Source organism: Chlorocebus sabaeus, chromosome 17, assembly GCF_047675955.1.
Source record: "Chlorocebus sabaeus isolate Y175 chromosome 17, mChlSab1.0.hap1, whole genome shotgun sequence".
NCBI classification, from domain to species: Eukaryota; Metazoa; Chordata; class Mammalia; order Primates; family Cercopithecidae; genus Chlorocebus; species Chlorocebus sabaeus.
In genome coordinates, this window is record NC_132920.1 from 46,587,016 (window position 1) to 46,614,308 (window position 27,293).

General features: G+C 37.3%; 1 protein-coding gene across 3 annotated transcripts in view; it reads right to left on the reverse strand.

Annotated features, from left to right (window-relative positions):
* The window catches only part of RCAN2 (regulator of calcineurin 2), a 259,336-nt gene that overhangs the window by 212,871 nt on the left and 19,172 nt on the right, over positions 1-27,293 (reverse strand). For all 3 annotated transcript variants that reach the window (XM_007972348.3, XM_038006143.2, XM_007972349.3), the window contains exon 2: positions 10,942-11,168. In XM_007972348.3, coding sequence (XP_007970539.1) covers positions 10,942-11,166 — 225 coding nt within the window. In that variant the 5' untranslated portion in view covers positions 11,167-11,168. The remainder of the gene's footprint in view (positions 1-10,941; positions 11,169-27,293) is intronic.

The window sequence follows — 27,293 nt, forward strand, 5'->3', positions numbered from 1 at the left end:
CTGAAAAATGCAATGAACAAAGTTAAAAATACAATAGAGGGTGTCAATAGCAGAACTGGTGAAGCAAAAGAAAGCCTGTGAACTTGAAGACAGGTTATTTGAAAATATATAGTCAGATGAAAAATACTAAAGTGAATGAAAATGCATAAAAGAAGCTTATGGGATTTATAAGACAGCATCATAAGCAAGTATTCAAATTACTGGAGTTAAAAAGTAAGAGTAGAACAATAAAGGGCTAGGAAATTCAGGTAAAGAAATAATAGCAGAAAAATTTCAAATCTGGAAACATATATAAATATCCAGGTACAGGAAGGTCTCCACTAAGATTCAGCCCAAACGAGATTACAGTAAGACATATTATAATCAAACTGTCAAAAATCAAAGATAAAAAGAGGATCCTAAAAGCAAGAAAAAAAAAAAAAAGAAAGAGAAAAGCATATTACAGGTAATGAAGTTCCAATAGGGCTAACAATAGACTTTTTTACATAAACCTTACAGGCCAGAAGAGAGTGGGATAATATATTCAAAGTGATAACACGGAGGCAGGGTGGGGTGGGGTGGGGGTGGGGGGACTGCCAACCAAGAATTCTTGACCCAGCAAATCTATCCTTCAGAAATGGAGAGAAAAATACTTTCCCAGACAAACAAAGCTGACAGTTTATCACCACCAGACCTATTTTACAAGAAATGCTAATGGGATTTCTTCAATCTGAAAGAAAAGGAGGATGCTAATTAGTAATACAATCAAGCATAGGAAAGTATAAAATTTATTGGTAAAAATCAGTATACAGTCAAATTCAAAATATTCCACTACTATCATTGTTCTACGTAAGCCACATATCTTTTGTATGAAGGTTCAAAGACTAAGTTATAAAAATAATGATAGATACTATAATTTGTTAAGGGATATATAATATAAAACAATGTAAACTGTGGCATCAAAAACATAAAATGCAGAAAGAGGAGCAAAATTATTGAGTTTTTTCATGTAATCAAATTGTCAGCATAAAAAAGTCAATTTTTATTATAAGATATTTTATGTAAGCCTAATGATAACCACAAAGCAAAATCCTTTAGTTGATACACAAACCATAAAAAGTAAGGAATCAAAGCATACCACTAAAGAAAATCATCTAATTACAATTTCTCTCACAGTAAGAGAGAAAGAAAGGAACAACAGATCTACAAAACAACCAAAAACAATAAACAAAATTGTACTAATGAATCCTTACCTATCAATTATTTCTTTGAGTGTAAATTGATTCAATTTTCCAATCAAAAGACAAGAATGACTGAATGGCTGAATGGGCTTTTTAAAAAAGACCTAACTATACACTGCCTACAATAGACACACTTCACATATATACTAAAAGGGAAGGGAGGGAAAAAGATATTCCATGTAAATGCTAACCAAATGAGAGCAGGGGTAGCTATTTATATTAGATAAAATAGAATTTACATTAAAAAAGTAGAACAAGACAAAGAAAGTCATTATATAAGATAAAATGATTAATTCATTAAGAAATAACAGTTGTAAATACACATGTGCCCAACATTGGAGCATCTAAAAATATAAAGCAAATATTAATAGATCTAGAGAGAGAGAGCGACTATAACAATGGTAGAGGACTTCTATACTACACTTTCAGCAAAGGATAGATAATCCAGACAGAATATCAGTAAGGAAACATCAGACTTAAACTGCACATTAGACCAAATAAACCTAACAGACATATACAAAACATCCAATCCAATAGTAGCAGGATATATATACATTCTTTTCAAGTGTACACATAATATTCTCCAGGATAGATCATATTAGACCACAAAAATGTCTTAACACATTTTAAAAGATTAAAATCATATCAAATATCTTTTTAAACCACCATGGTATATTAAACTGGAGAACAATAACAGAAAGAATTCCAGAAAATTTACAAATACATAAAAATTTAACAAGATGCTCCTGAACAACCAATAAGTCAAAGAAGAATTTAAAAATATCTTGAGACAAATGCAAATGGACACACAAAATACTAAAACCTACTAACATACTATGAGATACAGCAAAATATATCTAAGAAAAAAACTTACAGCAACACATGCCTACATCGAAAAAGAAGATTTCAAACAAAAAACATAACATCATACCACAAGGAATTAAAAAGAAACGAACAAACTAAGCCCAAAGTTAGTAGAATAAAGGAAATAATAAAGATCAGAAAATAAATGAAATAGACTAGAAAAATGGTAGAAATGATCGATAAAACTGAGTTGGCCTTTTAAAAAGATGAACAAAATCAACAACCCTTAAGCTAGATTAATAAAAAAAAATCTGAGAGACTCACATAAAATCAGAAATGAAAGAGGAGACATTAGAACTGATACCACAGGAATACAAAGGATCATAGGAAATTACTATGAATAATTATATGTCAACAGTTGGATAACTTAGAAGAAATGGATACATTCCTAGAGACATAAAACCTACCAAGACTGAATCATGAAGAAAAAGAAAACATGAACAGACCAATAACAAGTAAAAAGATCAAATCAGTAATAAAATGTCTCCTACCAAAGAAAAGCCCAGAACACAATCACTTTATTACTGAATTTTAACAAATATCTAAAGAACTAAAATCAATTATTATCAAACTTTTCCCAAAAAATTGAAAAAGGAATACTTCCAAACGTATTTTACAAAGCCAGTATTACCCCGATACCAAAGTCAGACAACTATACTACAAAGACAAGAAAATTATAGACCAGTATCCCTAATGAACATAAATACAAAAAGCATCCACAAAATACCTGTAAACCAAATTCAACAGCACATTAAAATGATTGTTCACCACAATCACATGAGATTTATCACAGAAAAGCACGAATAATTCAAGAAATGCAAATCTGTAAATGTGATACACAACATTAACAGAATGAAGGATAAAAAACATATGGTCATCTCAATAGAAACAGAAAAAGCATTTGACAAAATTCAACACTCTTTCATAATAAAATTTCTCAACAAATTAGTTGTCAAAGGAATGCACCTCAACATAGCAAAGGCCATATATAACAAACTCACAACTGACACCATACTTAACATTGAAAAGGTGGAAGATTTTCCTCTAAGATTAGGAACAAGACAAGGAAGCCCACTCTTACCACTTTTATTCAACATAATACTGTAAATTCTAGCCAAAGCAATTAGGCAAGAGAAAGAAATAAAAGGCATCCAAACTGGAAAGGAAGAAGTTAAATTGTCCCTATCTGCAGATTACATGATCTTATACATAGAAAACCCTAAACACTCCCTCAAACAACTGTTAGGATAATAAACAAATTCAGTACAGTTGTAGGATGCAAAACCAAAATACAAAAATCTGTAACATTTCTATATACTAACAAAGAACTACCTGGAAAAGAAATTAAAACAACCAACCAAATTACAAAAGCTAAGAAAAATCAAATACTTAGAAATAAATTTAACCAAGGAAGTGAAAGACCTGTACACTGAAAACTATAAAACATAATGAAGGAATCTGAAGAAGACACAATAAATGAAAAGATATTCCATCTTCAGTAGCTAGAAGAATTACTATTATTAAAACATTCATACTACAGAAAGCAATCTATAGATTCAATGCAATCTCTAACAAAATTCCAATAACATTTTTTCACAGAAATAGAAAAAACAATCCTAAAATTTATATGGAACCACAAGGGACTCTGAATAGTCAAAACGATCTTGAGTAAAAAGAAAAAAGCTGACTTCAAAATATACTACCAAGGTATAGTAATCAAAACATCATGGTACTAACGTAAAAACCACCACATGGACCAATGGAACAGAATAGAAAGCCCAGAAATAAATCCATGCATTTACAGTCAATTGATTTTCCACAAAGGTGCCAAGAACACACAAAGAAGAAAAACAGTCTCTTTAATAAATAATGTTGGGACAACTGGATAGCCACATGCAGAAGAATGAAATCAGAACTTTAGCTCATGCCATAAGCAAAAATAAATTCAAAATGAAATAGACTTACATAAGACTTAAAACTGTAAAACTACTAGAAGAAAATGTATGAAAAGAATTGTTGACTTTGGTCTGGGTAATGATTTTTTGGATATGACCACAAAAGCACAGCCAACAAAAGCAAAAATAAATGGGATTACATTAAACTAAAAGGCTTTTGCACAGTAAAGGAAACAATTAATGGAGAAAATATTTGCAAAGAGAGAAAATATTTGTAAATCTGACAAGGAGTTAGCAGCCAAAAATACACAAGGAACTCAAACAACTCAATAGCAAGAAAACAAATAACCAGATTTAAAAATAGGCAAAGGAGCTGAATTCACATTTCTCAAAAGAAGACATACAAATGACCAATAGGTATATTTAAAAGTGCTCAATATTACTAATGATCAGGGAAATGCAAATTAATACCACAATGAAATATCACCTCACACCTGTTAGGATGGCTAATGTAAAAAAGGTGAAAGTGTTGGTGATGATGTCAGGAAAAGGAAACTATTACACATTGTTAGTGGGAATTTACATTGGTACAGTTATTATGGAAAACAGTATGGAGTTTCCTTCAAAAACTAAAAATAGAACCACCATTTGATCCAACAATCCCACTACTGGGTATATATCTAAATAAAATGAAATTGGTGTGTTGAAGAGATACCTGCTCTCCATCATTCATTGCAGCATTATTTATAATTGCCAAGATATGGACTTAACCTAAGTGTTCATCAATAGACGAATAGATAAAGAAAATGTGGTATATATGAAATACTAGTCAGCCTTAAACAAGAAGGAAAGCCTGTCTTTGCACAACATGGATGAAAATGAAGGATAGTATGTTAAGTGAAATAAGCCAGGTATAGAAGGACAAATATTACATAATCTCACTTATATGTGAATTACAAAAATGTCAGACACATAGAAACTAAGAGTAGAATGGTACTTCCCAGGGGCTGGGGAGTTGTTGAACAAAGGCTACAAAATTTCAGCTGGACAGGAGGAATGAGTTCAAAAGATCTATTCTACAACATGGTGACTTTAGTTAAAAATAATCTATTGTACTTTTAAAACCACTAGGAAGGTAGATTTTATATATTCTCCCCACAAAGAAGTAATAAGTATGTGAGGTAATGTATATGTTAATTAGCTCATTAGTCCTTACGTAATGCATACATATTTCAAAACATCATATTGTATCCAATAAATGTATATATAATTTTTGTTAATCAATTAAAAATAAGTTATTTAAAAATTAAGAAAATAGACATGAGCATCTTACGGGCAAAATACATTTAATTGTTCACTTTATGGCATTTCAGATTTCCATGATGAATTCATTCTTCTTTTTGAAAATGGAATGTGGGTTCATTTTTATGTTTTATAGATCTACAACCTACTGTCTGAAACTCTTGAAGAGTGATACGTTTGGCATTCTGAATTGGGGGATTTGGATATGTAATACTGGGCACAGGGTTCATATTGTGTAATGTCCCAGCAATGTCTGGGGCAGCCCCTAGTAATTAAAGGCAGGAATATTTCTACAGAGAAATAGCTGACTAGTCACACTACAAGTATCTTCTTATCAGTTCAGGTCAGATTTTAATGAAGTGATGTTTTGTCTCAAAATGGACTGTGAAAAAAGTCTCAGTTTTCGAATTTTCAGATTTCACTACTGTAGACAAGAGATTGTGGACCTGCAGTTGTAAAGTTTAAAGTAAACATCGACATTCTCCTACAAACTATAGTGAGAGTTCCTCTAGTTAAAATTCCTCTAGAATAAAGTAAAAACCACAAATAATCAGATTTAGCTTTGAAAATCCTTTAGGATGCTCTCATAATGCCTGCAATGTTAGACTAGCTCAGCGTTTTGTCAGCTGAACTCAAGAAGAAGAAATTGGCTCAGATTTAGTGGATATGCTGAATGAAAATGTACATCTTTGAATATTAGAATCACTCTAGCTACTTGCAATGCATTGCAATGATCTATCTACAAGACACACAAAGACTAAGAGAACAGTAGAACCAGGTCTCTCACCACATACCCATTCTAGTAGAACATACTCTTTAATGGTTGGCAGAATTACCCCCTTATTTTTAAAAAACTGTGTATGTTCATGTGTGATGTGTGTATGTCTGTCTGTGTGTGTAAGGGAATGAATGCAGTTGAAAATATGCTAAATGTCCTTTTGTTTTGGCATCACCATCAGCATTTATTATGTTTATTATTTGTTTGCTTATTTTGAATAGACCTCTCTTGGTATATTATAAATTAAATTTAAGCCTATCTTGTTTGCCATTGCATCCCCAGAGCCAAATATCATACCTGCTTTCATTAATATCTGTATATCAGGAGGCAGTAGTGTATAATGTTTACAAGCATGAACTCTGTAGCCTGGCAGCCTAGATTTGAATCCTGCCTTGGCCACTACTACCTTAGACCATGGGCAAAGTCTCTGCTCCCTAGTGTCCTCTCCTGAAAAATAGGGATAATGATACTTATTATATCAATCTAGATGGACTAATTTATACTCTAATAACAAACCCCAAAATCCAGTGGCCTGAACCAACAAAAGTTCTTATTTATTTATTTTTCTTGTTGCATTACATGTTCATCATAGGTTAGCTAGGATTCTACCCTATACCATCACTGTCCTTACTCCAGGACCCAAACTGCCTAAGCCAGCACTACTTGGCACAATGCCAGTTTCCCTAACAGAGCAAAGGGAACATTCTTCAGGATTGGTACATTAAATTCTCGGCCTAGAAATGACACAAGTCACTTCTGCTTACACATCGGGCAGAAACAGTCAGTAGGGTCTAGGGAATACAATCCTGACATGCACCCAGGAAGTAGAGTTACAGAAAGATACTACCCTCATAGGGTTGTCATGACAAGTAAAGGACACATGTAAAGCACCTGGCACCATGCCAAATGCTATACAGGTATTTGCTGCTGCTGTTATAATTATTAACAAATTGAATAAATTCATATTTTAGAGCAATATCTAATGTAGGTGATGGGTTGAAGGGTGCAGCAAACCACCATGGCACGTGTGTACCTATGTAACAAACCTGCATGTTCTGCACATATATTGCAGAACTTAAAGTATAATAATTTTTTTAAAAAGGCACCTTTCAGGTTTCTCCTTATTCAGTTGAATTTGGCTAAACATTTCATAGTCATTGCTTCCCTGTTCCCCTTTAGCAAGCAGTGCATTCCAACAGCCAACCCAGCAGACCCTTATCTGTCTTTAGCACAAGACACAAGGTTGCTCAAAGGACAACCTTCCTAGCCTCACCTTCCTCAAGATGACTTCTGCAGCCCAGCTGGATCCCAAAAGATGAACCCAGGGGAGCGCTCTGAAGAGAAATGTACCCTAGTAATTTTCAGGTGTTGGATACCGTGAAGATCACAGTTTTAAATGTGTTTCATACAAAAATATTTATACTTCAAGCTGTAGCATGCAAACAGCAATCTGCATTTATTGGTTTCAGATGCCAATTTCTTCCAGCTCCAGTTCTCCTTTGTGTTATATAAACAAATCTCAACCATCTGGACCACAACAAGCCTCAATGAAGTATGTGCTCACTCATTGCAAAAGCATCAAATCAAAATACAATCTCACAGAATTCTGCCTAACTGAAAATTGGAATGAACATTACGGACAACACAAAGCTGTTTTTTAACATGTGCTTTAGGTGTCAGAACTTAGAATGTAAATAGGACAGCAGAAATGAGCATATCAGAATATTTATCACTTTGAATAGAACAAAGTGATACAGAAATAAACCGATCCAGATCATATCCTGTGCTGTTACCTATAGTATGAGAAGTTCCATTTAGTACCCCATAAATTTCCTCAAAAACGAAAAGACGTGGGAAAATAGAGAAGAGAATGCTGCAAGACTCATTTGTGACAGAAAGCAAAAGGTTTAATTCCTACCCAACTATGGAAGTTAAATATATACTTTATAATAATTGTAGGACAAAGGCTAAACCCAAATCCGTCAATATCAAGACACAAGGATTTCAGAAGCAGGCTTTGCCAAAAAAGAAAGGACTCTGCTAAAACAAATTACATATGAAACCACCTACCCTCCTAAACCTTGGAAATGAAGGCTAAGCATCATTTCTGATGTCTCCACCCACTGCTATAATTCCAGGCTGCTGAATACATCTTCCCAAAGCCAAATATAAAAACAATTACCATGGCCAGCCTTGCCCATAGGCAAATACAAGGAGTGCTGGAAATGCTTTTTGCTTCTTTTCCCCCTGCCTAAAAATATCTCCCCACCAACTTATCACGGTGCCTAAAACATCCACCCTTTGGGAAAAGTATCCATCATCAGACTTGATGGCTCAGATTCATGAAATGTAAACCTTGTGGAAAGAATATTCTGATAGAATGGAGTATGATACTTAATGTCTTAAAATAAGTGATTTTATTATAATAGTTTAAAAGGAAGTTAAAGGAAAGCAATATGAATTTCTGGGTCTGGAAGAGAAATATGGCAGTGAAAATGAGATGCCACGATACTCTCCACTGTTCTTTCTGGAGTCCCAGTGATCATGCCTTCTGGCTACTGTTAACTTATCTGGTATCTGATTATCTTGTTTTGTCACCTTCAACCATATAGATGTAATTAAATCAAAACTAAATCCATGTCGGATTATTTGGTATCCTAAAGACTGTCCACAAAAGGAAGAGTAAAATAAAAAAAACTCCCCGAGGTAGAAGACTTTCTGACTTAGTAAGCTGAATTACATAGACTTTGGCCAATTATAAAATTCACCTCCATGGTTGTAAAATTGTGATCTAAATTATTGGAAACTGAGTGCAATTAACTATATTCTTGTTTATTTTGCCTCAATATTTTATCAAGGTCATCCTAAAACCAAATACTATTTCCCAAACTGCTATGCACAAACTTCATATACACATTAGATGAGAAAATCTTGTAATCCATTATTCAGTCACAAATCAGAATATCAAAATAGATATGTGCAGACTCTCATGAACTCCCCCCACCAGCCCCTGTCCTTCTATGTCCTCAGTTCTAATTCAGTTAATCAGCCATTCTTGAGCAGCACTGCTAAATGAGATTAGCACCTTCCTAGGTCTCATTGTTTCAATCTACTGGGAAGTATTTTAAAAGGAAAGAATCAAAACCCCAATTAAATCTCTAAGGAAAATCCTTCTAATTATGATATTTACAGAAATTGATGATATAATGAGAATACATAGACTATTGCTTTACAGTTTATGGCAGGTATATTTCAGAGGAAACTACCTGCCCTGAGTAAATTATCATTTGTGATAATCTGGTTATAATCCAAGAACAAAATTCTCAGTTTCTTTCAAAGAAGAAATTGGCATGTGCCACTTTCTTACTTTAAATAGTCTGATGATCATAGCACTGGAGATTCTAATTATATATAATTCCTTGCATTTCAAGCTATTTTCAGCTCATAATTTCAACAGTTCAACTCCAAACTGATATCATTATAAAAATATCTTTAAATGGCTTAAAATAACTCCTAATCCTCTTGGATGATTTTCTCTGTGGCTATCAGGATTGTCTACAAAATCAATCATATCCATAAATCAGACTTCCAGTAATTGTGCCAGACACAGACTTCAGCAATGGGCACAAAGAGCAAAAGTTTGTGAAACAGCAATCATAAAGCCTACTCTTATATCTCACACAGAGTCATATACTTTAGTTTAGAAAAACAAAAAGGCCCAGCTGGGCGCGGTGGCTCACGTCAGTAATCCCAGCACTTCGAGAGGTGGAGGCGGGCGGATCACAAGGTCAGGAGATCAAGACCATCCTTGCTAACATGATGAAACCCGTCTTTACTAAAAACACAAAAAATTAGCCAGGCGTGGTGGCGGGCGCCTGTAGTCCCAGCTACTCGGGAGCCTGAGGCAGAAGAAAGGCATGAACCCAGGAGGCGGAGCTTGCAGTGTGCCAAGATCACCGCCACTGCACTCCAGCCTGGGCAACAGAGCAAGAATCTGTCTCAAACAAAACAAAAGAAAAAAGGAAAAAAAAAAAAAAAACCCTTTATCCAAAATATTTTGTCCATGTTTCAGTAGTATAATAGTGGTTTTTATAACTAAGAATCTACATCCACAAGGGAAGGTTTAATCCATTTAGATACCCCATTTAAAGGTCAAAGAAATCTGAAATAAACTTTGGAAAGGTCTCCAAATGGAATATTTACTGTGATTGCCAAAAACATTTACACAAAGTTAAGTCTGTTTCTTAAAATGAGAAGATGGAAAATGTTAATACATAGAAAACCTCATTCCCCAGTCATTTCAAATTGAGGAGTTACTGCTTCATTCAAATTCTTACAACACACACATGGCAGTACCACCATGGTATCAGTGAGCAAAGAAGGATTCAGACGCCAACCGACTTACCTTCTCTAATATCTACTGTGAGACTTGGCTCACAGTTTAAGAAGGCTTTTTTAGAACATTCATCAAGCTGCAGGAAGGTTGGAGGTAAAATGGAGTTTATACGGTTTTGAGAAAGGCAAATTATATTTATGGCAGAGGAGGGGAAAAGGAAATGTTTAGGAGTTTAAGACATCTGCTTCCTAGCCTAAGGGGCATTTCCTACCATCCATATTAACACCACTTGTTTTGCTAGACAGACCTATGAGTCACAGAGGACTCAATTTGATTCAACATATTTTCATCTACGAATCTGTCAGATGTACCTCTAAAGTTAGTTGATAATAGAACGGGATTTTCTTATCCTGGTACACATGCCAAAAATAGAGCCAAGTAAACATTTTCAAAAACTTCAAAACACCAACCACAAATGAACAGCAGGATTACTTTGAGATAATGTCACATCTCCCCATGTTTCAGGAACAGAAAAAGGCATCTTACCTTGCTGTCTTCTCCTTCAAATACTGACTGGTGAACATTGCACGCAAACAACGAGTTGGGGAGGTCATTGAAGTCAGTGATTGCTTGAAAGGCTTCTTCTGCAAAACAACGAGTGACAGCCCAGTCCCTGTCTATGCAACACAGTAAGAAAAGTCCTCCATCTTCAGGGATGTGTCCCTGCTGTCCCGGGCTCCTCATTCCGATGAAGTATGATTCTCCCCTCATTCCTGGGGATACAAACATGAGCATGTGTTACTGAAGAACAAATTCCTTAAAATTCAGTTTTCGGGTCACAGTTTTGGATTGTCAGGGGCAGAACAGTGGAGTACGATCAGGAGGAAAGGCAGGGGATATTGGAAGGGAGAAGATCTGCGAGTTCGCATGGTTCCCTTGATCCATGAATCAGAATTTCCCATACAGCTCTGCTTTGGGGCAAGAACCGAGTCAGTACTATGGTTTTTTAAAACAAACAAGCGGGTATAGGAAACAGAGATCACCACCAGCACCACTATTACTAATGCCTATCATGTATTGAGTTCCAGGCACTATTCTAAATGATTTATATGCATTTAGAACATCAATTACATACATTAACTACCCTATTTAATCTCTACAACAGTCTATAAGGTTGGTACCAATATTATCCCCATCTTACAGATAGGAAAACAGAGGAACAAAGTAATTAAGTAACTTTTACAAGACCACTGACAATATGGCAGGGCTAGGATTCAAACTCACGGAAACTGGAGCCAGAGCTTACTCTCCTATGCCACAGGAATGAAGCAGATCAAAATAAGTAGAAGCCGATATTAAGGAAGTATGATCTACTTCATCAGCACCTGAATCCTGATCATGATAACTCTAATAGGTAATAGTTAATCCACATTGAGAGTAAGTGCACACATGCGCGCGCGCGCACACACACACACACACACAGACATTTCCTCTTCTGACTGAGATAATTACTTCAAGTCATTTGTGAACCAGGTCAAGATCCTAAGAAATCAGTGTTATCTTGGCCAATCCGTGGTACATAGGTCCCCCTCCTTGCCCCCTAAAGCTTTCCAGTATTGATTTCACCTAGCTGTGTTTAACCCTTCTGTTATTTTCTCACCCCTTATATTTGTAGTTTGCCTAACTGCAGAGTTTTTCCATTTTTTGATACTGGTATATAATTTAGCGGATTAGGTCAGTATCCCCATATAGTCCAAGGATGGGATCTACTTTCTTCTTTTGTACCTATTTTCCTGCCTGTGATACTATTCTCCTCAAAGCTCAATAGTTAAGAGGCTCAGAAAGTGAAATAACTTGCCCATGGTTACGCAAGTAAGACTGGCTGAAAATTATGACATGGCTAGTGAACCATCTTCAGGAAGCTCCATGTTCTTCAATCCCATCATCACAGATGCTCAGAGCAAAGGACAGAAAGGTAGGTACCACCGAACATCACTCTGCTCTCATGAAGTTTAGTTAGATACAAATTCTAGATCCCCAGACAAAATATCAGTTTCTGCTTATATCTCTCTTGAACTCTGAAATAAACCCTTGAACCTCATAGTGATGGTTATGTTTTTTATTTTCATTTTTCCTAGAAAAGCCCCATTGAGAGTTGGTAAGCAGCATTTTCTGGCAATAATGCATTACATATAAAATCTTAAGCCTGGTTGAGGTAGGAGCCAAAAATTAAATAGTATGAGGTGATATCTCTAAAATCAAATCACCAAAACTGTAGTAAATAAAAATTTCTATATAAAATATAATAAGACAATTCTTGTACTACAAAGTTCTTCAAACTCCAATTAGTGCAACATTTTCCATATTTAAATCAACAAAATACTTATTTTAAATAAAAATATGGTACATTTTATTAAATAATCTAAAATAGATGAACATTTTTAACTAGAAGGAAAAACATGTAATGACATCAATATAAAGGGAATTCAACTGCTAGCACCTTCAATGAAACATGTGCATGCATTTTCTTTCATATTTTTTTATACTGTTCCTTGAGTATTTTAGCATAAAACACCTAATGAACATCATTTATTGGAGTATCAATTATTTTAACAGTAAAAATATTTACTAAAAGCATCATTGCAACAGCAGTAAACAGTAGTATTTTCATTAACAGTTTACAGGAAAACTGTGTGTGTGTGTGTGTGTGTGTGTGTGTGTGTGTGTGTGTGTGTGTGTGAGATGGAGTTTCGCTCTTGTCACCCAGGCTGGAGCACAATGGTGCAATCTTGGCTCACTGCAACTTCCACCTCCTGGGTTCAAGTGATTCTGCTGCCAAAGCCTGGGCCTCCCGAGTAGCTGAGATTACAAGCGCGTGCTACTATGCCTGGTTAGTTTTTGTACTTTTAGTAGACATAGGGTTTTGCCATATTGGCCAGGCTGGTCTCGAACTCCTGACCTCAGGTGATCCACCCGCCTTGGCCTCCCAAAGTGTTGGGATTACAGGCATGAGCCACCACACCCAGCCAGGAAACTCTTTTGATAATGAAATCATAATTATTCAGTAGCATACAAATAGATACTGTGTCAATTCTGATTTTATTTTTAATCTCATCCCTCTTATTTAAAATATTTTAAGTGAATCAAAACATCATAAAACACTTAGATGTGTTGTAAGAATGTTTCAATTATTATTTTTCCAAAAAAATCTAAAATACATTGCCAAACAAATTAATTAAATAGACAAATTTTAAGCTTCACTCGGGACACATTTTAACCTACTCAAATAGCCTTAATTTCTATCCTAAGCTGTAACAATATTATCTTCATGAGACTTTATTTTAAGCTCATTACTTTCAGTAAAGATTTAAAGGGTGAATGAATTTTTGGCAAACAACCTACTTTACTTACATGGAGAAATACTTTAGAAGTCAGAGCTCTGAACAAAGAAATTCTAATTTCTCTTTCTAGTTTCATTACTAACTCATCCCATAATTTGGAGAAGCCAAGTGATCATTCTGGAACTCAGTTTATCCTTGTAAAAGAACAACAAAAAAATATCAAACTGCCTCCTTCTGCAGAGTAAGGGGAGGCAGGAGAATGAAACAGGAGTGGAAGACGTGATCAAAATCAGTATTAACCACTACATAAAAGAATACGTAATATGTAGTATTGCAATACTGTACTATACAGTTTTGCAATTTTTACTGCATGGATTATGCAGTAAACAGAAAGAGAAATTCTGAAGATTAAGAGAACTTCCCAATTTGGGTCCCACAGCCCAAATTAACTAGTTTGTTTTTGTTTCCTCTTCTTTTTTTTCCACTTTTTCAGAGAGGCTTTTGCTCTGTTGCCCAAGCTGGAGTGCAGCAGCACAACCATAACTCACTGCAACCTCCAACTCCTGGGTCAAAAGTGATCCTCCCACCTCAGCCTCATGAGTGGCTGGGACTACAGGCATGCGCCACCATGCCTGGGTCCTTTTGTTTTTATTTTTTGTAGACATGAGATCTTGCTATGTTGTCCAGACTGGTCTCCAACTCCTAGCCTCAAATAGTCCTCCCATTTCGGTCTCACAAAGTGCTGGGATTACAGATGTCAGCCACTGTGCCCAGCCTGGTTTGTCTTTCTAAATTAATATCAAACTCTTCATCATTGTAATAAACCTTTGAGGCAACCATTGTCTACCAAGGTTGACATGTGTTGTCCTTATTTCTAAATCTGAGGTTGGCCATCCAAAGGAGAAGAGCTTCCTTCAGCTAGGAGGCCATTTTCCGGGAGGGCTTCCCAACCTCACCCAGGCTGGAATGAATGTAATGTTCTTTCTCAGAGCTCCCTGAGCACCCTGCACAGCCTCTTCTCATGAAATCTTCCTCCCATGTAACTACTGTTGTGATTACTGCTTTACTAGTATGTATCTCAACCCAGACTGGTATTTCCTGAAAGCAGAGGCTGGGTTGTCTCCATCCATGTATCTACAGGCAAATATAGAAAGTCCTCAAAATAATGCTTGGCTGAATTAATGAATTATATAAAAAAGAGTCAGTTTTTGGAAATAACAGACCAGCAAGTGGGTTATAATGGCCAACTTAAAATGTATACACGAATGATACACTATTTCAAATGTCTACACTAATAATGAACACAATCATCTCATTTCAATTTAAGGTTTGATTCTAAAATGTAATTTTACAAATGAAAGATGGCAAGAATCACTCAAAAAGAGCAAGACTCAAAGGATTCCTCTAGCTAAAATTTAATAATCTGTGGAGAATAGCAAAAATAACATTTATGTTTTTTAATTATATGAGTTAACTGAGGAAAAACTGGAAAATTCAAAAAGCTATAAAGAAGAAAATAAAAGTAAACCAGAATCCTACTATCCAGAGAAAACTCCTGCTAACATTTTGGTATGTTTCATTCCAGTGTTTTTTTTTTACATGTAAAATTTTTAAACAAAATGGGGATCCGGCTGTTTAGTGTACCACTCCTTTCCTGCAACACTGATATAATCAAAAGCAGTTCCCTGTGTGATTATATATTCCTCAAAACAATAATTTTAATAGCCACATTGTATCCCAGTGTATGAATCTGACATAATTTAATCACTCTTCTGTTGCTTAACATTTGGAAAGCATAAGTTTCCATCACCATACCCATGTGGAAAAGAAAAACCACTATCCACTATTAAAATATAAATCTTCCCATGGGAGAATCTCAAAACTTCTTTAAAGAGAAGAGACAACTTTATGAAATACTGGAAGGAGCCCCAAGGGAATACCTTCATGCCAGTTTCAAGCTGTAAACAGGGGCCTTCTGGGTTGTGGCTTTCTTTTTATTTTTTATTTTCTTTGAGACAGAGTTTCACTCTTGTTGCCCAGACTGGAGGGCAATGGCACGATCTCGGCTCACTGCAACCTCCGCCTCCCGGGTTCAAGTGATTCTCCTGCCTCAACTTCCTGAGTAGCTGGGATTACAGGCATGCGCCACCATGCCCAGCTAATGTATTTTTAGCAGAGAATGGGTTTCTCCATGTTGATCAGCCTGATCTTGAACTCCCGACCTCAGGTGATCAGCCTGTCTTGGCCTCCCAAAGTGTTGAGATTACAGGCATGAGCCACCATGCCCGGCCAGCTGTGACTTTCTTGACAGCAGAATGGAGAAGGAACATGGCCTTGTCTACCTTACAGATCTACATGAAAGTCTTTTGAAGGCCCCCCTCCACCAATAACATGTGAATGAAAGCTATTTATTACTATTGTTAGGCTTTTCAAGAGCAAGCCAATGGCAGAGGAAGTTGGCACTTCAGAAGCGGCCATCATTTTCTACTGTTAAGTGTGTAAACGAGTTTCAAACCTCCAGTGTATGTCCATGAGGGTAAAGTCCATATCATTACAATGAGAAACAAGCACCAGTGCAGCTTGAATATTTGGTATGAGTTTGGATGAAGACCCCATTAGGAGGAAGAGATATTTGTAAGGCAAAATAAATTAATTAAAACAAAAAACAAACAACCTTTTCCCCCGAGAAAACATCACCAACAACAAGATGACAGTTTATTTAAATGTTAGAAAGTTAATGGCAATGAAGACATAGACAATGGCATTTGACTCATTTTAACGAAGAAGGAAGCCTGGAGAAAAGAGGGTTTGTGACATTTCATTATTTCGCAAACGTGAAAATAATTTTCATCCATAACCTGATAGCACTTATTAATTAAATATTAAAATACCTAAAATAAAGACAGTATGTTTCCTACCTTAAAGACTAGCCACCTAAAACATGCAGATATCTGTTCAACATCTGTTACACAGAAGTAGCCATTTAATAAATGTTTGTTGTATGAATAAGTGAAAAAATTTCCTTTCGCCCGATAAATTTGGATGTTAGCGACATTACTGGCTTTCTACACAAGGAATTAATCTTTCCAAAACTCTCTAATTTCTTTCCTGACAAATGTTTATACGTATGATTAAACCCAGGGGAAAAGACCTTTAGAAGACATCTGGTTCTGCTGGATATCATTATTGTCACAGAGTTATCAACGTGCATGAGATTCAGATGTCTTAATTGCAGAATTCTAAAAAAATCTACTTTTCTAGGAATTGGGTATAACTCATGAGAGTGCAGAGCCATGCATTTGCCCATAGGAATTCTGGTCTAGAAAGCCTTTAAATACAAAATGAGAGGGAAGTTAACCACAAATAAGTCCATGAGAACAACTTGGGAGCCATAGAAAAATGATAAACATTCATGGAGATGCTTATACTAGCTTTACCATCAAGTAAAATCAGTCAGTATTGTGATGTGTGACCAGAAGGGGTTGGGTGGTGATAATCTCATCTAGAGTCTCGGCAATCTGGAGAGATCATGGCCAATTCTGGGTACTGCCCACTACAGAAACACTGAAAGTCATTCAAAGGAAACTATTCAGTCAAGTTAATGTTATCTAAGAGACAGGTGCATGCTAAGAAAAAGCATAAGAAGCATAGAAAATAAAGTTTGAGTTAAAGCCCAGTTGCCTTCAAATTCTGAAACAGCAAATACAATTTTTGTATACAAAAACAGAAGTCAAACCAGAGAGAAAGAGTTTAATTTTACATAAGGAGCCACAGATCTTTTAACAATTTGGGTTAGAACAGTATGTCCTGCCTTATGTCTTAGTGAACTCCTTGTAGTGGTGATATTCAGTGAGTAAGTTTCATTGAGCAGGTGCCATTCATTTAGCAGAATGTCAAACAGGGAATCCAAGGAACAGGGTGATGATTGCCTGACATTTCCTTTAAGGATTCTCCTCGATTTGAGATTTTTATCTTACCATGATTGGAAAAGAATACATAAGAAGAGAGACATCTGTTTATCTCTGGGATTAAACATGCTCAAGAAAGGCGAACGTATAGCCTTTAACAAAAGCTTTCTCTAGAGTTTAAATGTTAAATTTGGATGCTCATAAATAACCTGTCTATATTTTTTCTCTTCCAGGTGACTCAAACTAAAAAGCAAGAATTTTTCAATAGAAAATGATCCATAAAAGGATAAAAATAAGCAAGACATACAAAAAGCAACTTAAGTTTAAATTTGTTTTTTCTTAGACAAAAAGAATGTTAAAGATTCACCTCAACTGCTTCTAAAATTAAGGACAGAAATACAAAACTTTTGCAATAAGGTCAACAAATAAAAAAAAAAATGCCTTGATTCCATGTCATGGCCAGCTAAGGAGGATAAATAAGGAAATAGAATACATGGAAATGATTAACGAATGATTCATTCTGACTTCAAATTCAGTTTTGATTGAAAAACAAATAAATGAATGATGGGAGATTTGCTAGTTTGCAAGAACTTAAAGATAACAATGTCAGCTTAAATATTAATAACAAAAACTTGGAATACAATGTTGCATTAATAAGTAATAGAAAAGAAATATCTATAGTTATTTTTCAACTGAATGTAAGCTTAAATGAGCCCAGTTCAGATTTTTAAAGAATAGAAACCTAAAGTTTTGCAGTGCTTAAAATCCCTTCATCTCTAAAACCAAATGATTCCTCAATAATATCCAGGACAAAATGAGCTCATTAGAAGAAAATATTTATATGAATAATAAGAATATTAAATTTACAATTAAATTATATCCTCAGCATTCATTTTTGGTCTGGCCTTGTAAGTGGGATCTTTTTGACTTCCCCTTTTGGTGTTTTAATATCTAGATCCTCCTAGGGATAAGACAGGCCTTTTGCTCGTTTTTGTCCATTTTACAGGGAGATTGAAGTATAATATTAGTAACAACAAACCAAGCCAGCCATCCTGAGATACAAAGGAGAGACATGATATTCTTAGGCTGTGCTCCATAGAAACCCATTAGAGCTCTTTCTGAAATATAATGGAACCTATTTAATTCAGCTGCAGAATTTCACACCTGCTGAGCTATGTGAACCTCATGCTATTCTTGATATCATTTGGGATCAGTCTTGAAAGAATCAGGAACATGCAGTTTCCAACTCATAGTTTTCAAAGGAAATCATCCACATTCCTCACTTATGGTTCTCTTCAGGACACCTTCTGGAGCCACTGTTCCACCTTAAGCCCCCAATGGGCAATAATTCAATTAATTCAATTCCCTGTGGAAGCAGCAGCTCATGAATTTTTATGAAGTGTTAAAAAAAAAAAAAAAAGCAAGTTGTTTGTACACCTGTAGGATTTTAATGCTCATGGTTTCACAAGATTTGCAGATCCTGCATATTCTTTCAATGAACATAATAAAAAGGGGAGGAAGACCCTCAAATTTACCCAAGGTTAGATAGGACAAGCAAATAAGGCATTTGTATTCCATTCCCACAAAACTAATAACATCATCAAGAAAAGGTATTTCAAGCAGGTTTCCTGCAAAAGAATAAGGTCAGAGGAAACATCATCTTTTATGAGGTATGAGGGTGAGAAAGTTGTTCTTCAAGAAAGAAGAACCTGTGTCTACAAAGAATGAGCTATAGTGAATTATAGATTTGTTAAACAAAACAAGTAATATTGGAGCACTCACACAAAGCAAAAGAGTTTTGGACACTGTATTAGTCAAGGTCTCAGCAGGAAACGGACAGCATGTTCAAATTGGATAATTTGAAAAGAGTACAACAAAGGGACTATTTACAGGCATGGACAGGGTATAGGAAAACCACAACAGATAGTACAAAACCCTGGTCTAGCACTCTCCCCAGACTTGAAGAGGTGAGAAGAGGGGAGGGGTTTCCAGAACCTGGAGATATTCTGGAGTGAACAGAGGGCTGTGTGGAGATGCGCCCCTGACACATCTTCCACTGTGGGATGTGGTCAATCCACAGTAGCACCACAAAGACAGTGCCAGAGAAATAAATATCCCCAACTTGCTCTCTTTCTCTGATCTCCTGCTAGTACCTCCCATTGGTCAAACCCACCTGGAAATCAGAGGGCAAGGGGGCCATGGAGGTGGAATACATAGGTCAGGCTCTGGGGCACAGGGTGCAGTGCAGAGGGAAAAGGTTGGAGAGAGGATCTCTGGGATCAAGTGAAGATAACAATCACAGTCTTCACAAATGGGGAGTAGCCTAGAAATTTTAGAGGTTAATTTCAATAGCACTTTAAATTTTGAAAATGTACAGCTGAGTCATTTGTAAATCGATGGCTCAAACCAGGGCTTATGTAATACAATTGAAGATTCATCATCTCTGACTGCATTTTTCTTAGAAACAAAAAAGTGAACAGGGAATGAGTGGCTCTGTATATAGTAGAGAATGCTTGCACCACTGAGGAAGATGTGTTCAGATGCCCCACCTGGAGACAGAAGACCATCCTCTCATGATTGCTTAGAAGAAGCTTAAAGAAAGCCCAAAGCCTCTGGAAGAGCAAAGCAATATTATGCAAAATAACTTTTCACAGGAGGGTAACACTTCAAAAGTGGGCAGCAAAGCACAAGAACATTGCTATGGTAGCCAAAGTAAGATGTCTCCTGTCATCTTTCACCTTTGGCCTTCAGATGGGGCATGGAGTGCTGGAGAGAAACAGAGTGAAAAGGAAAGAAGGCAGGGAGTGAGAGATACTGCAGCTTCGAGAAAAATCCAGTCAAGAAGGGTTGAGTTATTCAGAAAAGAGGGACTAGAAGGCTGCCTGGGGAGTGGAGAGCTGGACAGGACTCACTAGAAGTCCAAGGAGGCAGGTCACACTCCCCTCCACAACATTAGCAGGTAATGAAGAGCTTGAAAGTAAGTCTTTTCAACACAAGGAGGAAAGGTAGGGGGAAGAAAAATCCCTATCTCAGTATCCAGCAGACAGTATGCTATTTTTCCCACAATCCAGCTAAACGTTCATGTTATTTCCACATTAAAAATCTTCCATAACTCCCCAGGACCTATCAAATTAAATAAAAAAGCGCTTCAGCCCAGCAAACCAGGACAGCCACAAGATGACAGACTTCCTGTCTAGACTTATCAACTGCCTCATCAACGGTGAAAAAAATCACAAGTCTCAGCATCAAGTTCCAGCTCAGTCCATAACAATAGCAGCAGAAGCAGTGACAATCATTGAGTGCTTACTTTGTTCTAAGGGCTTTATCTGTAACAAACTTATAAATATTAAATAGCTGTGTAGCTTTGACCAATTTCCTCAAGCTTTCCTTAAGATTTTCTCCTGCTATCCCCCATTCCCCCCTATCAACATTCCACTCATCTTCAAAGTCACGTCTGGGGTCACTGTCTTCATACCCCGCTCTGAGCCCAGCCTGTACTAGATAAGATTCCCCTGTCTCTGACTGCTATTGTCCTGTGCTTGCACCTCTCAGGACACTTACTTTGTTTTGCCTCTCTTTGCACTTACTTATTCTTATCTTCCACCCAATGTTGAGCACAGGTGCTGTATCTTACCTACCTGCATAACTCTTGTAGCTACTAAACAAGACCTTGCACTTGGAAGGTAACTTCTGACATTTCTTGAATTGAATGGAATTCAAAGAACTCTGAATTTGACTTTCAGCTGTCCAACTTACTGGCTGTGTGACCTTGGACAAATCACTTAATCTCTGTGTTGTTTCCTCATCTGTAAAGATGACTGGAATATATGCGTTTTATAGTGCTGTGTTGAAGATTTAATACCTAATGCACGTAAGGCACTTAGAACAATGACTGGGACACACCGTGAGTGTTCACTAAGTGTTAACTATTATAAGTGTTATATCTTAAGTTCTCAACAGAGCAACCTTCTGTCTCATATGACACAGGAGCTCTTCCTCTCTTTCCTAGAGTCATGGGTCTTTTTACATGTACAGAAGGAGTACTGTGGTTAAGTGTCAACTTTGAAGTTGTCTTGAACTTTGGCACTGCCACTTTCTAGCTGCGTGACCTTGGACATGTTACTGAACATCTCTGGGCACTGTATGCAATGTGGGAACCACAGTAGTACCTACTTCATTGGGTTGTTCCTTGGATTAAACGTTATACATCTTACCATTCTTCTCCCTCTCACCTACTCCAAAATCTCAAAAATTCTGGTGGGTACTCTGTTTTTCAGCTCTTCAGAAGAGATTGTGAAGAACACTGAAGTCAGATAGACCCAGACTGAAATCCCAGCTCCTCCGCATTCGTGATTATCAATTAGGAGAAGATGGACTGACAGTAGTGGCTGGCCCTGGAGTCTGAATCCTCTTTCTACAACAATTTTACTTCATGATTTTATGCAAGTTAGTTCTGCTCACTAGGCCTCAGTTTCCACAGCTATAAATTGGGACTATTGAGAGGTCCAAATGAGATAATCCTAGTAAAGAATTTAGCCCAGGGCCCAGCAGCTATAATCACTCATGAAATATTAGCATTTGCTATAATTGCTTACACAAGTTAATCTAACTGCCAATTGCACCTTTACTTAATCTGTTCTCCCTTAATTGTTTTATTTTCCAAGAAAGGCAATATTGGTGTTAGGCCCAGAGTTTGACTTGAGTTTAGGATAAGAATATGGACCACCGTTCTAAACCTTTCCGTTTTATCAGGTCATCTTCAACTAAAACGGGACCTGAAGTACTTAGCTTCCTAATACAAATTCTCTGCTTCAATCTTATAGTCTTACTTACCCTTCTCTTTTCTTTAATCACCATTTTCCAACTTAGATAAAAACGCTGTCAGGGCTTACCAGAGTCTCCAGGGTACTTCACAGTGAGGTCCTACACCACCGCAGCCGCGCCAACACCAGCAAAGCAGCCCCCATCCTAGGAGGGCTGCCCAGCTCCTCCTTTCGGTCCTCCCGTCTGCACATGTGTTGTTATTTACAACATTTGGCAAAGCAAACCCATTTATTGACATTTTTACATCTCCTTCCATATGTTGAGCATACTTGCTTCCTCCTATAATGCTGGCTCCCAGCATGGCTCCTGATCTGCTGTGCTGGCGAGACAAATGGAATGTAATACCCCCAGACTCCCTCTCTCCCCTCTCTTCTCTCTCCCTGCTCTTCTCTCTCTCTCTCTTTCTCTCTCTCTACTAGTAGATGTTCCAGAGCCTTGCTCACCTTTAATCAGCACTTTCTCAACTTGAGTGACTTCCTGAGTCTCACAGATTCTCATTGCCTCCAGCTGTGTTAAATCCGGAAGGCTGAGTGTTTTCATTCTCTCCTCCTTAACTTTCCTTGTTAGCACAATTTGCTCTTGATCTGAAAGTAAACCACTGCCCCCAGCTGCTTCAGGTCACTTTTAAAACCCTTCCCTTCTTTTTATATCCATTTGCTGAAGATGGTTTCTATCATACCTCTCTTTCTCTCTCAAGTCTACAATTGTAATACCCTCAGGTTCCTACAGAACCCAAAGCTGACTGGACTTCTGCATTGCCACCTCCCATCTAGATGGAGCTGTCTGCCCTTGGCCTGTTCAACCAAGGGCCACAACTGAAACACTGACACAGGGCTGGGCAGTTGTGGAAATAACTTCCAGTTTCTCTCGCTATTGTCAGAAAGTCACAATTCAAGATGATCCCTAATTAGTCTCCCACTTCTAGTGCCATGTGTTGTTTACAAGAAAGAGCTGACCCAGATTCTAGCCTAGAAAAAAAAACAAACTCAAACCTTCATAAAGTCCTTTCTGGCCTGCTGCAGTTGGGACCAGTTCACCACATCCCTCACCCACTCCAGCAACTGATCAGGGGCTAGGGCTCGTGGAGGACGGAACCAGTCTTGGTAGTAAGGTTTCTGGGGAAAACCCACAAAGCATTTGGGGGAAGAAACTGAGCCAGTAGAGGACACAAGTAGAAACAGCTAGGTGATTTAGTTGATAATCCACCTTTTAAGAACTCGTAACTTAACTGTCCTGGCCTCCACACTGCTTTACAACAAAGACCATTCTAGAAATGAAGTGGGAAGAGGATGTATACCATCCTTCTACTTGTCCAAAAGAGTTGGTGGAATGCTTGTGCTATGGTATGGATGTGTCCCCTCCTAAATTTAGATATTGAAACTTAATGGCCAATGTGATAGTATTCAGAGGTGGGGACTTTAAGAAGTAATTAGGTCATAAGGGCTTCTCCCCTCATTAATGGGATTAAGGTACTTACAAAAGAGGCTTCATGTAGCATTCAGCTAGCTTGCCCTTTCGCCATGTGGGGGCACAGCATTCCTCCCTTGTGGAGGATACAGCAATAAGGCACCATCTTGGAAGCAGAGAGCCACCCTCTTCAGACCACCAAACCTCAATCTTGGACTTCTTTGATCTTTGACACCTTGATCTTAGACTTCCCAGCCTTCAGAACTGTGAGAAAATTAATTTCTCTTTTTAAATTGCCCAGTCTCAGATATTTTGTTATAGCAGCACACAATGAACTAAAACAACTTTAATGAACTGAAACCATCATAATAGACCCCATGATAGTCAAGACAATGGCTTCGATAGTACAGTCTATCTGTCAGATTCCTGACAAATACAACTAGAACATTATGAGGGGCCCATCTGGGATTCCAGCAAGACCAATGGAAGCTCTTTACATTAGAGGAGAGAACTAGGACCCCCTTTACCTTCCTGCTCTTCTAACCAATCCTAGCACCATCCCATATGTAGAACTGGAAAAACAGCCAACAACATTGAAGTGCCGTATTAAGATGTTAGAGATCAGTGTTCACCACTGGATTTATAAAACCTAGTTCAGTACCAGGAATGGGGTGATATTAAAGATGAGAAACATTATATTAGGCTTGCTTGTCTTTTTGAGGAACTATTGCTCTTTGTCTCTTTATATAGTTACTTAATAGCTCTACCTTTCAGATGTCAGTGACACATATAAAAATGGTCATTAAATAAATCAAACCAGTTTTCTGTGTGCCCTCTCTCTACCAGTTCATTTATTTTTCTCATTTTTTATATTTCTTAAATCTGGTTTTATTTTTCCTTCTTCCAAACAGAAGTATTGTTTTTTCACTTACAATGTACAATTACCTCAAATACTAAACATGAAACACCTAAAAATGTAATAAGGGCATGAGTCTTAACAAGAAAGCAAGTTTAATTGATCACATAAACATGGTTTGCCCGTGGCTTAGATGTGTCGAGGATGAAGTCTGCCTTCATCGTGCATGGCTCAGTCTTTGTTCATTTTTCTTGTGGTGAATTCACCTCTCCTCATTCACCTCATTCACCACTCTACCAGAAGGCACAGACACCCTTCAGAGTATTTCTACCCACCTATCAAAACCTGTGTAGTGTGGCTGTGGTATAGAGCATTTGCTATTTTATATACTTTATGTAGGGGTGGTCAGGAATATGTGTCTGATCAATAAGGAAGAAGGTGAGGCTGGTAAGAAAGAAAGAGTGTACAAAATGGGTTCAGAGGGAAAGCAGGTGGCCAGGACATGCAGAGCCTTACAGGCCTTGGAGAGGATTTTTTGATTTTACCCTGAGATGGGAAGCCACTAGAAGAGTCTGAACAGAGGAATTTCAAGAACTGACTTACGTTTTAAAATAATTTATTTGGCTGTTATCTGGAGAATAGACCAATGGAACAATGACAGAAGTAGGGAACCTACTAAGAAACAATCACAGTAATCTAGGTAGCAGATAGACGATGGTGATACAGACCAAAGAGGTGGCAGTAGAAACAGTGAGAATCAGTAGGAACTTGAGTCTGGGTGTTTTTAATGTACACATGGTATTTGCTGATGGACCGGATATAAAGTAGGAGAAGATTGAAGAGTAATACCAAGGTTTTGGCCTGAACACCTAGAAGCACAAAACTGCCATTTACTAAGATGGAGTAGAGTGTGGCAGGAGCAAGTTCAGAGGGATGAAATCAGAAGTCCAGTTTAGGACATGTCATGAAGAGTCCTATTATTCATCTAAGTAATGAGCAGTTGGTGCCATGAGTTCAGAGTTCAGGGGAGAGGGGAATAAAATAGATGACACTTACAGCCATGGGACTGGATGAGTGAGTTTAGTGAGAGAAGAAGTCTAAGGCCTGAGCCCTGAAACACACCACCATTTTAGAGGAATAATAATGGTACCATTGCATGGGGGTATGTTATAGGGATTCAATTAGATAACACGTGTAAAGCACTTAAAATAGTATATGAAACTTCTTCAACAGTCAACAACTAGGTGTGCACATGCGCGCACGCACACACACACACTCTCACACGGTCCCCCTTACCTCTTACCACCTGCTAGCCCTACCTCCCCTAGAGCACCTATCCCAGGACTCAGCGACCTGCACCTAATGGAATTCTTCTTCACACTGTTCTGTAAGGAAGTGGGTGGGGAACAGGAAACCTTGTTCTCACTCTAAAGGCTACAGAGGGGAAAATAATCTTGCTTGTATTCCAACCTGGAATTCTGAATATTTTTCCACCACAACATAGCTTTAAAGATCTCTCAAATCAACACTCCTGTACTTTACATCAAGTACATCATGCATATAACAGGCTTTTGGGCTAGCCTGGGGATCTGGTCATAATTCATGATACTTCTCTAGGAAAATATATCCCAAATTCCAAACAATGTAATGGACACCCACATTCAAAAGGCTACAGATTGTCTCCAGACATAAAAGCATACATATAAATTCTGAAGATGGATGTATTAGGACTTCCTTTTAATAGCAATGGTCTGTAACATATAGCTATATTGTAGGTACCCAACTAATAAAGTCGAGCAATAGTCCCTCTGGAGTGCCTGTGTTAGTTTAATCTCTGTCAAATCTCTCTGTGACTCTCCCTACCGCATTCCCCTGTGCTCAGCCAGGCAATGGAGAGGACAGTGTAGATGTTTAACTCCAAGATAAATCCCCAATGATGCTATCTTTCTCAATCATAGCCCTTCCCTTGCTGTACTGTAATTGTGTAGTTGCCTCTCTTCCCAACAGCAAATGCAGACTGTCTACCTTGTTCACATTATATCTCTAGAACTCAACACCGTACCAGGTATCTAATACAGACTAAGTGGAATTTCTTGAATGATTGGGGAATCAAAACTCAGTCTTAGCCTTAGATTCTAAGACATATAAGTCTCGAAAGGAGGAACGTGGAGGACATACCAACTGAGTTAAACCAATCAGTCTGGGAAAGAGAGTACAGGAACACTGGAACTTTTTCTGAAGTAACAAGATCTAGGGATTTACACCCAGAGAAGAGCTATTTAGGTTGGCTTCTGGTAGCCCAGAGGGAGAAAAAGTCCATTCATGGGACTAACTCAGAGTACCAAGCTTAAGCTCCAAGTCTTGTTTTCCAGATAACTGTAGTTTTAAATTTAAGTGACAATGTGATTTTCCTAGGGTCCACAGCCCTGAACTCTTAGGAGTCATATTTCAGGACAGTTTGATTAAGTATATGCACATATGTCAGTCTGTGTTTACTAATCATGTTTAAATGTACATATACACATTTATGCATTCTCTTAATTTGCAAACTCTTAAAGCTTA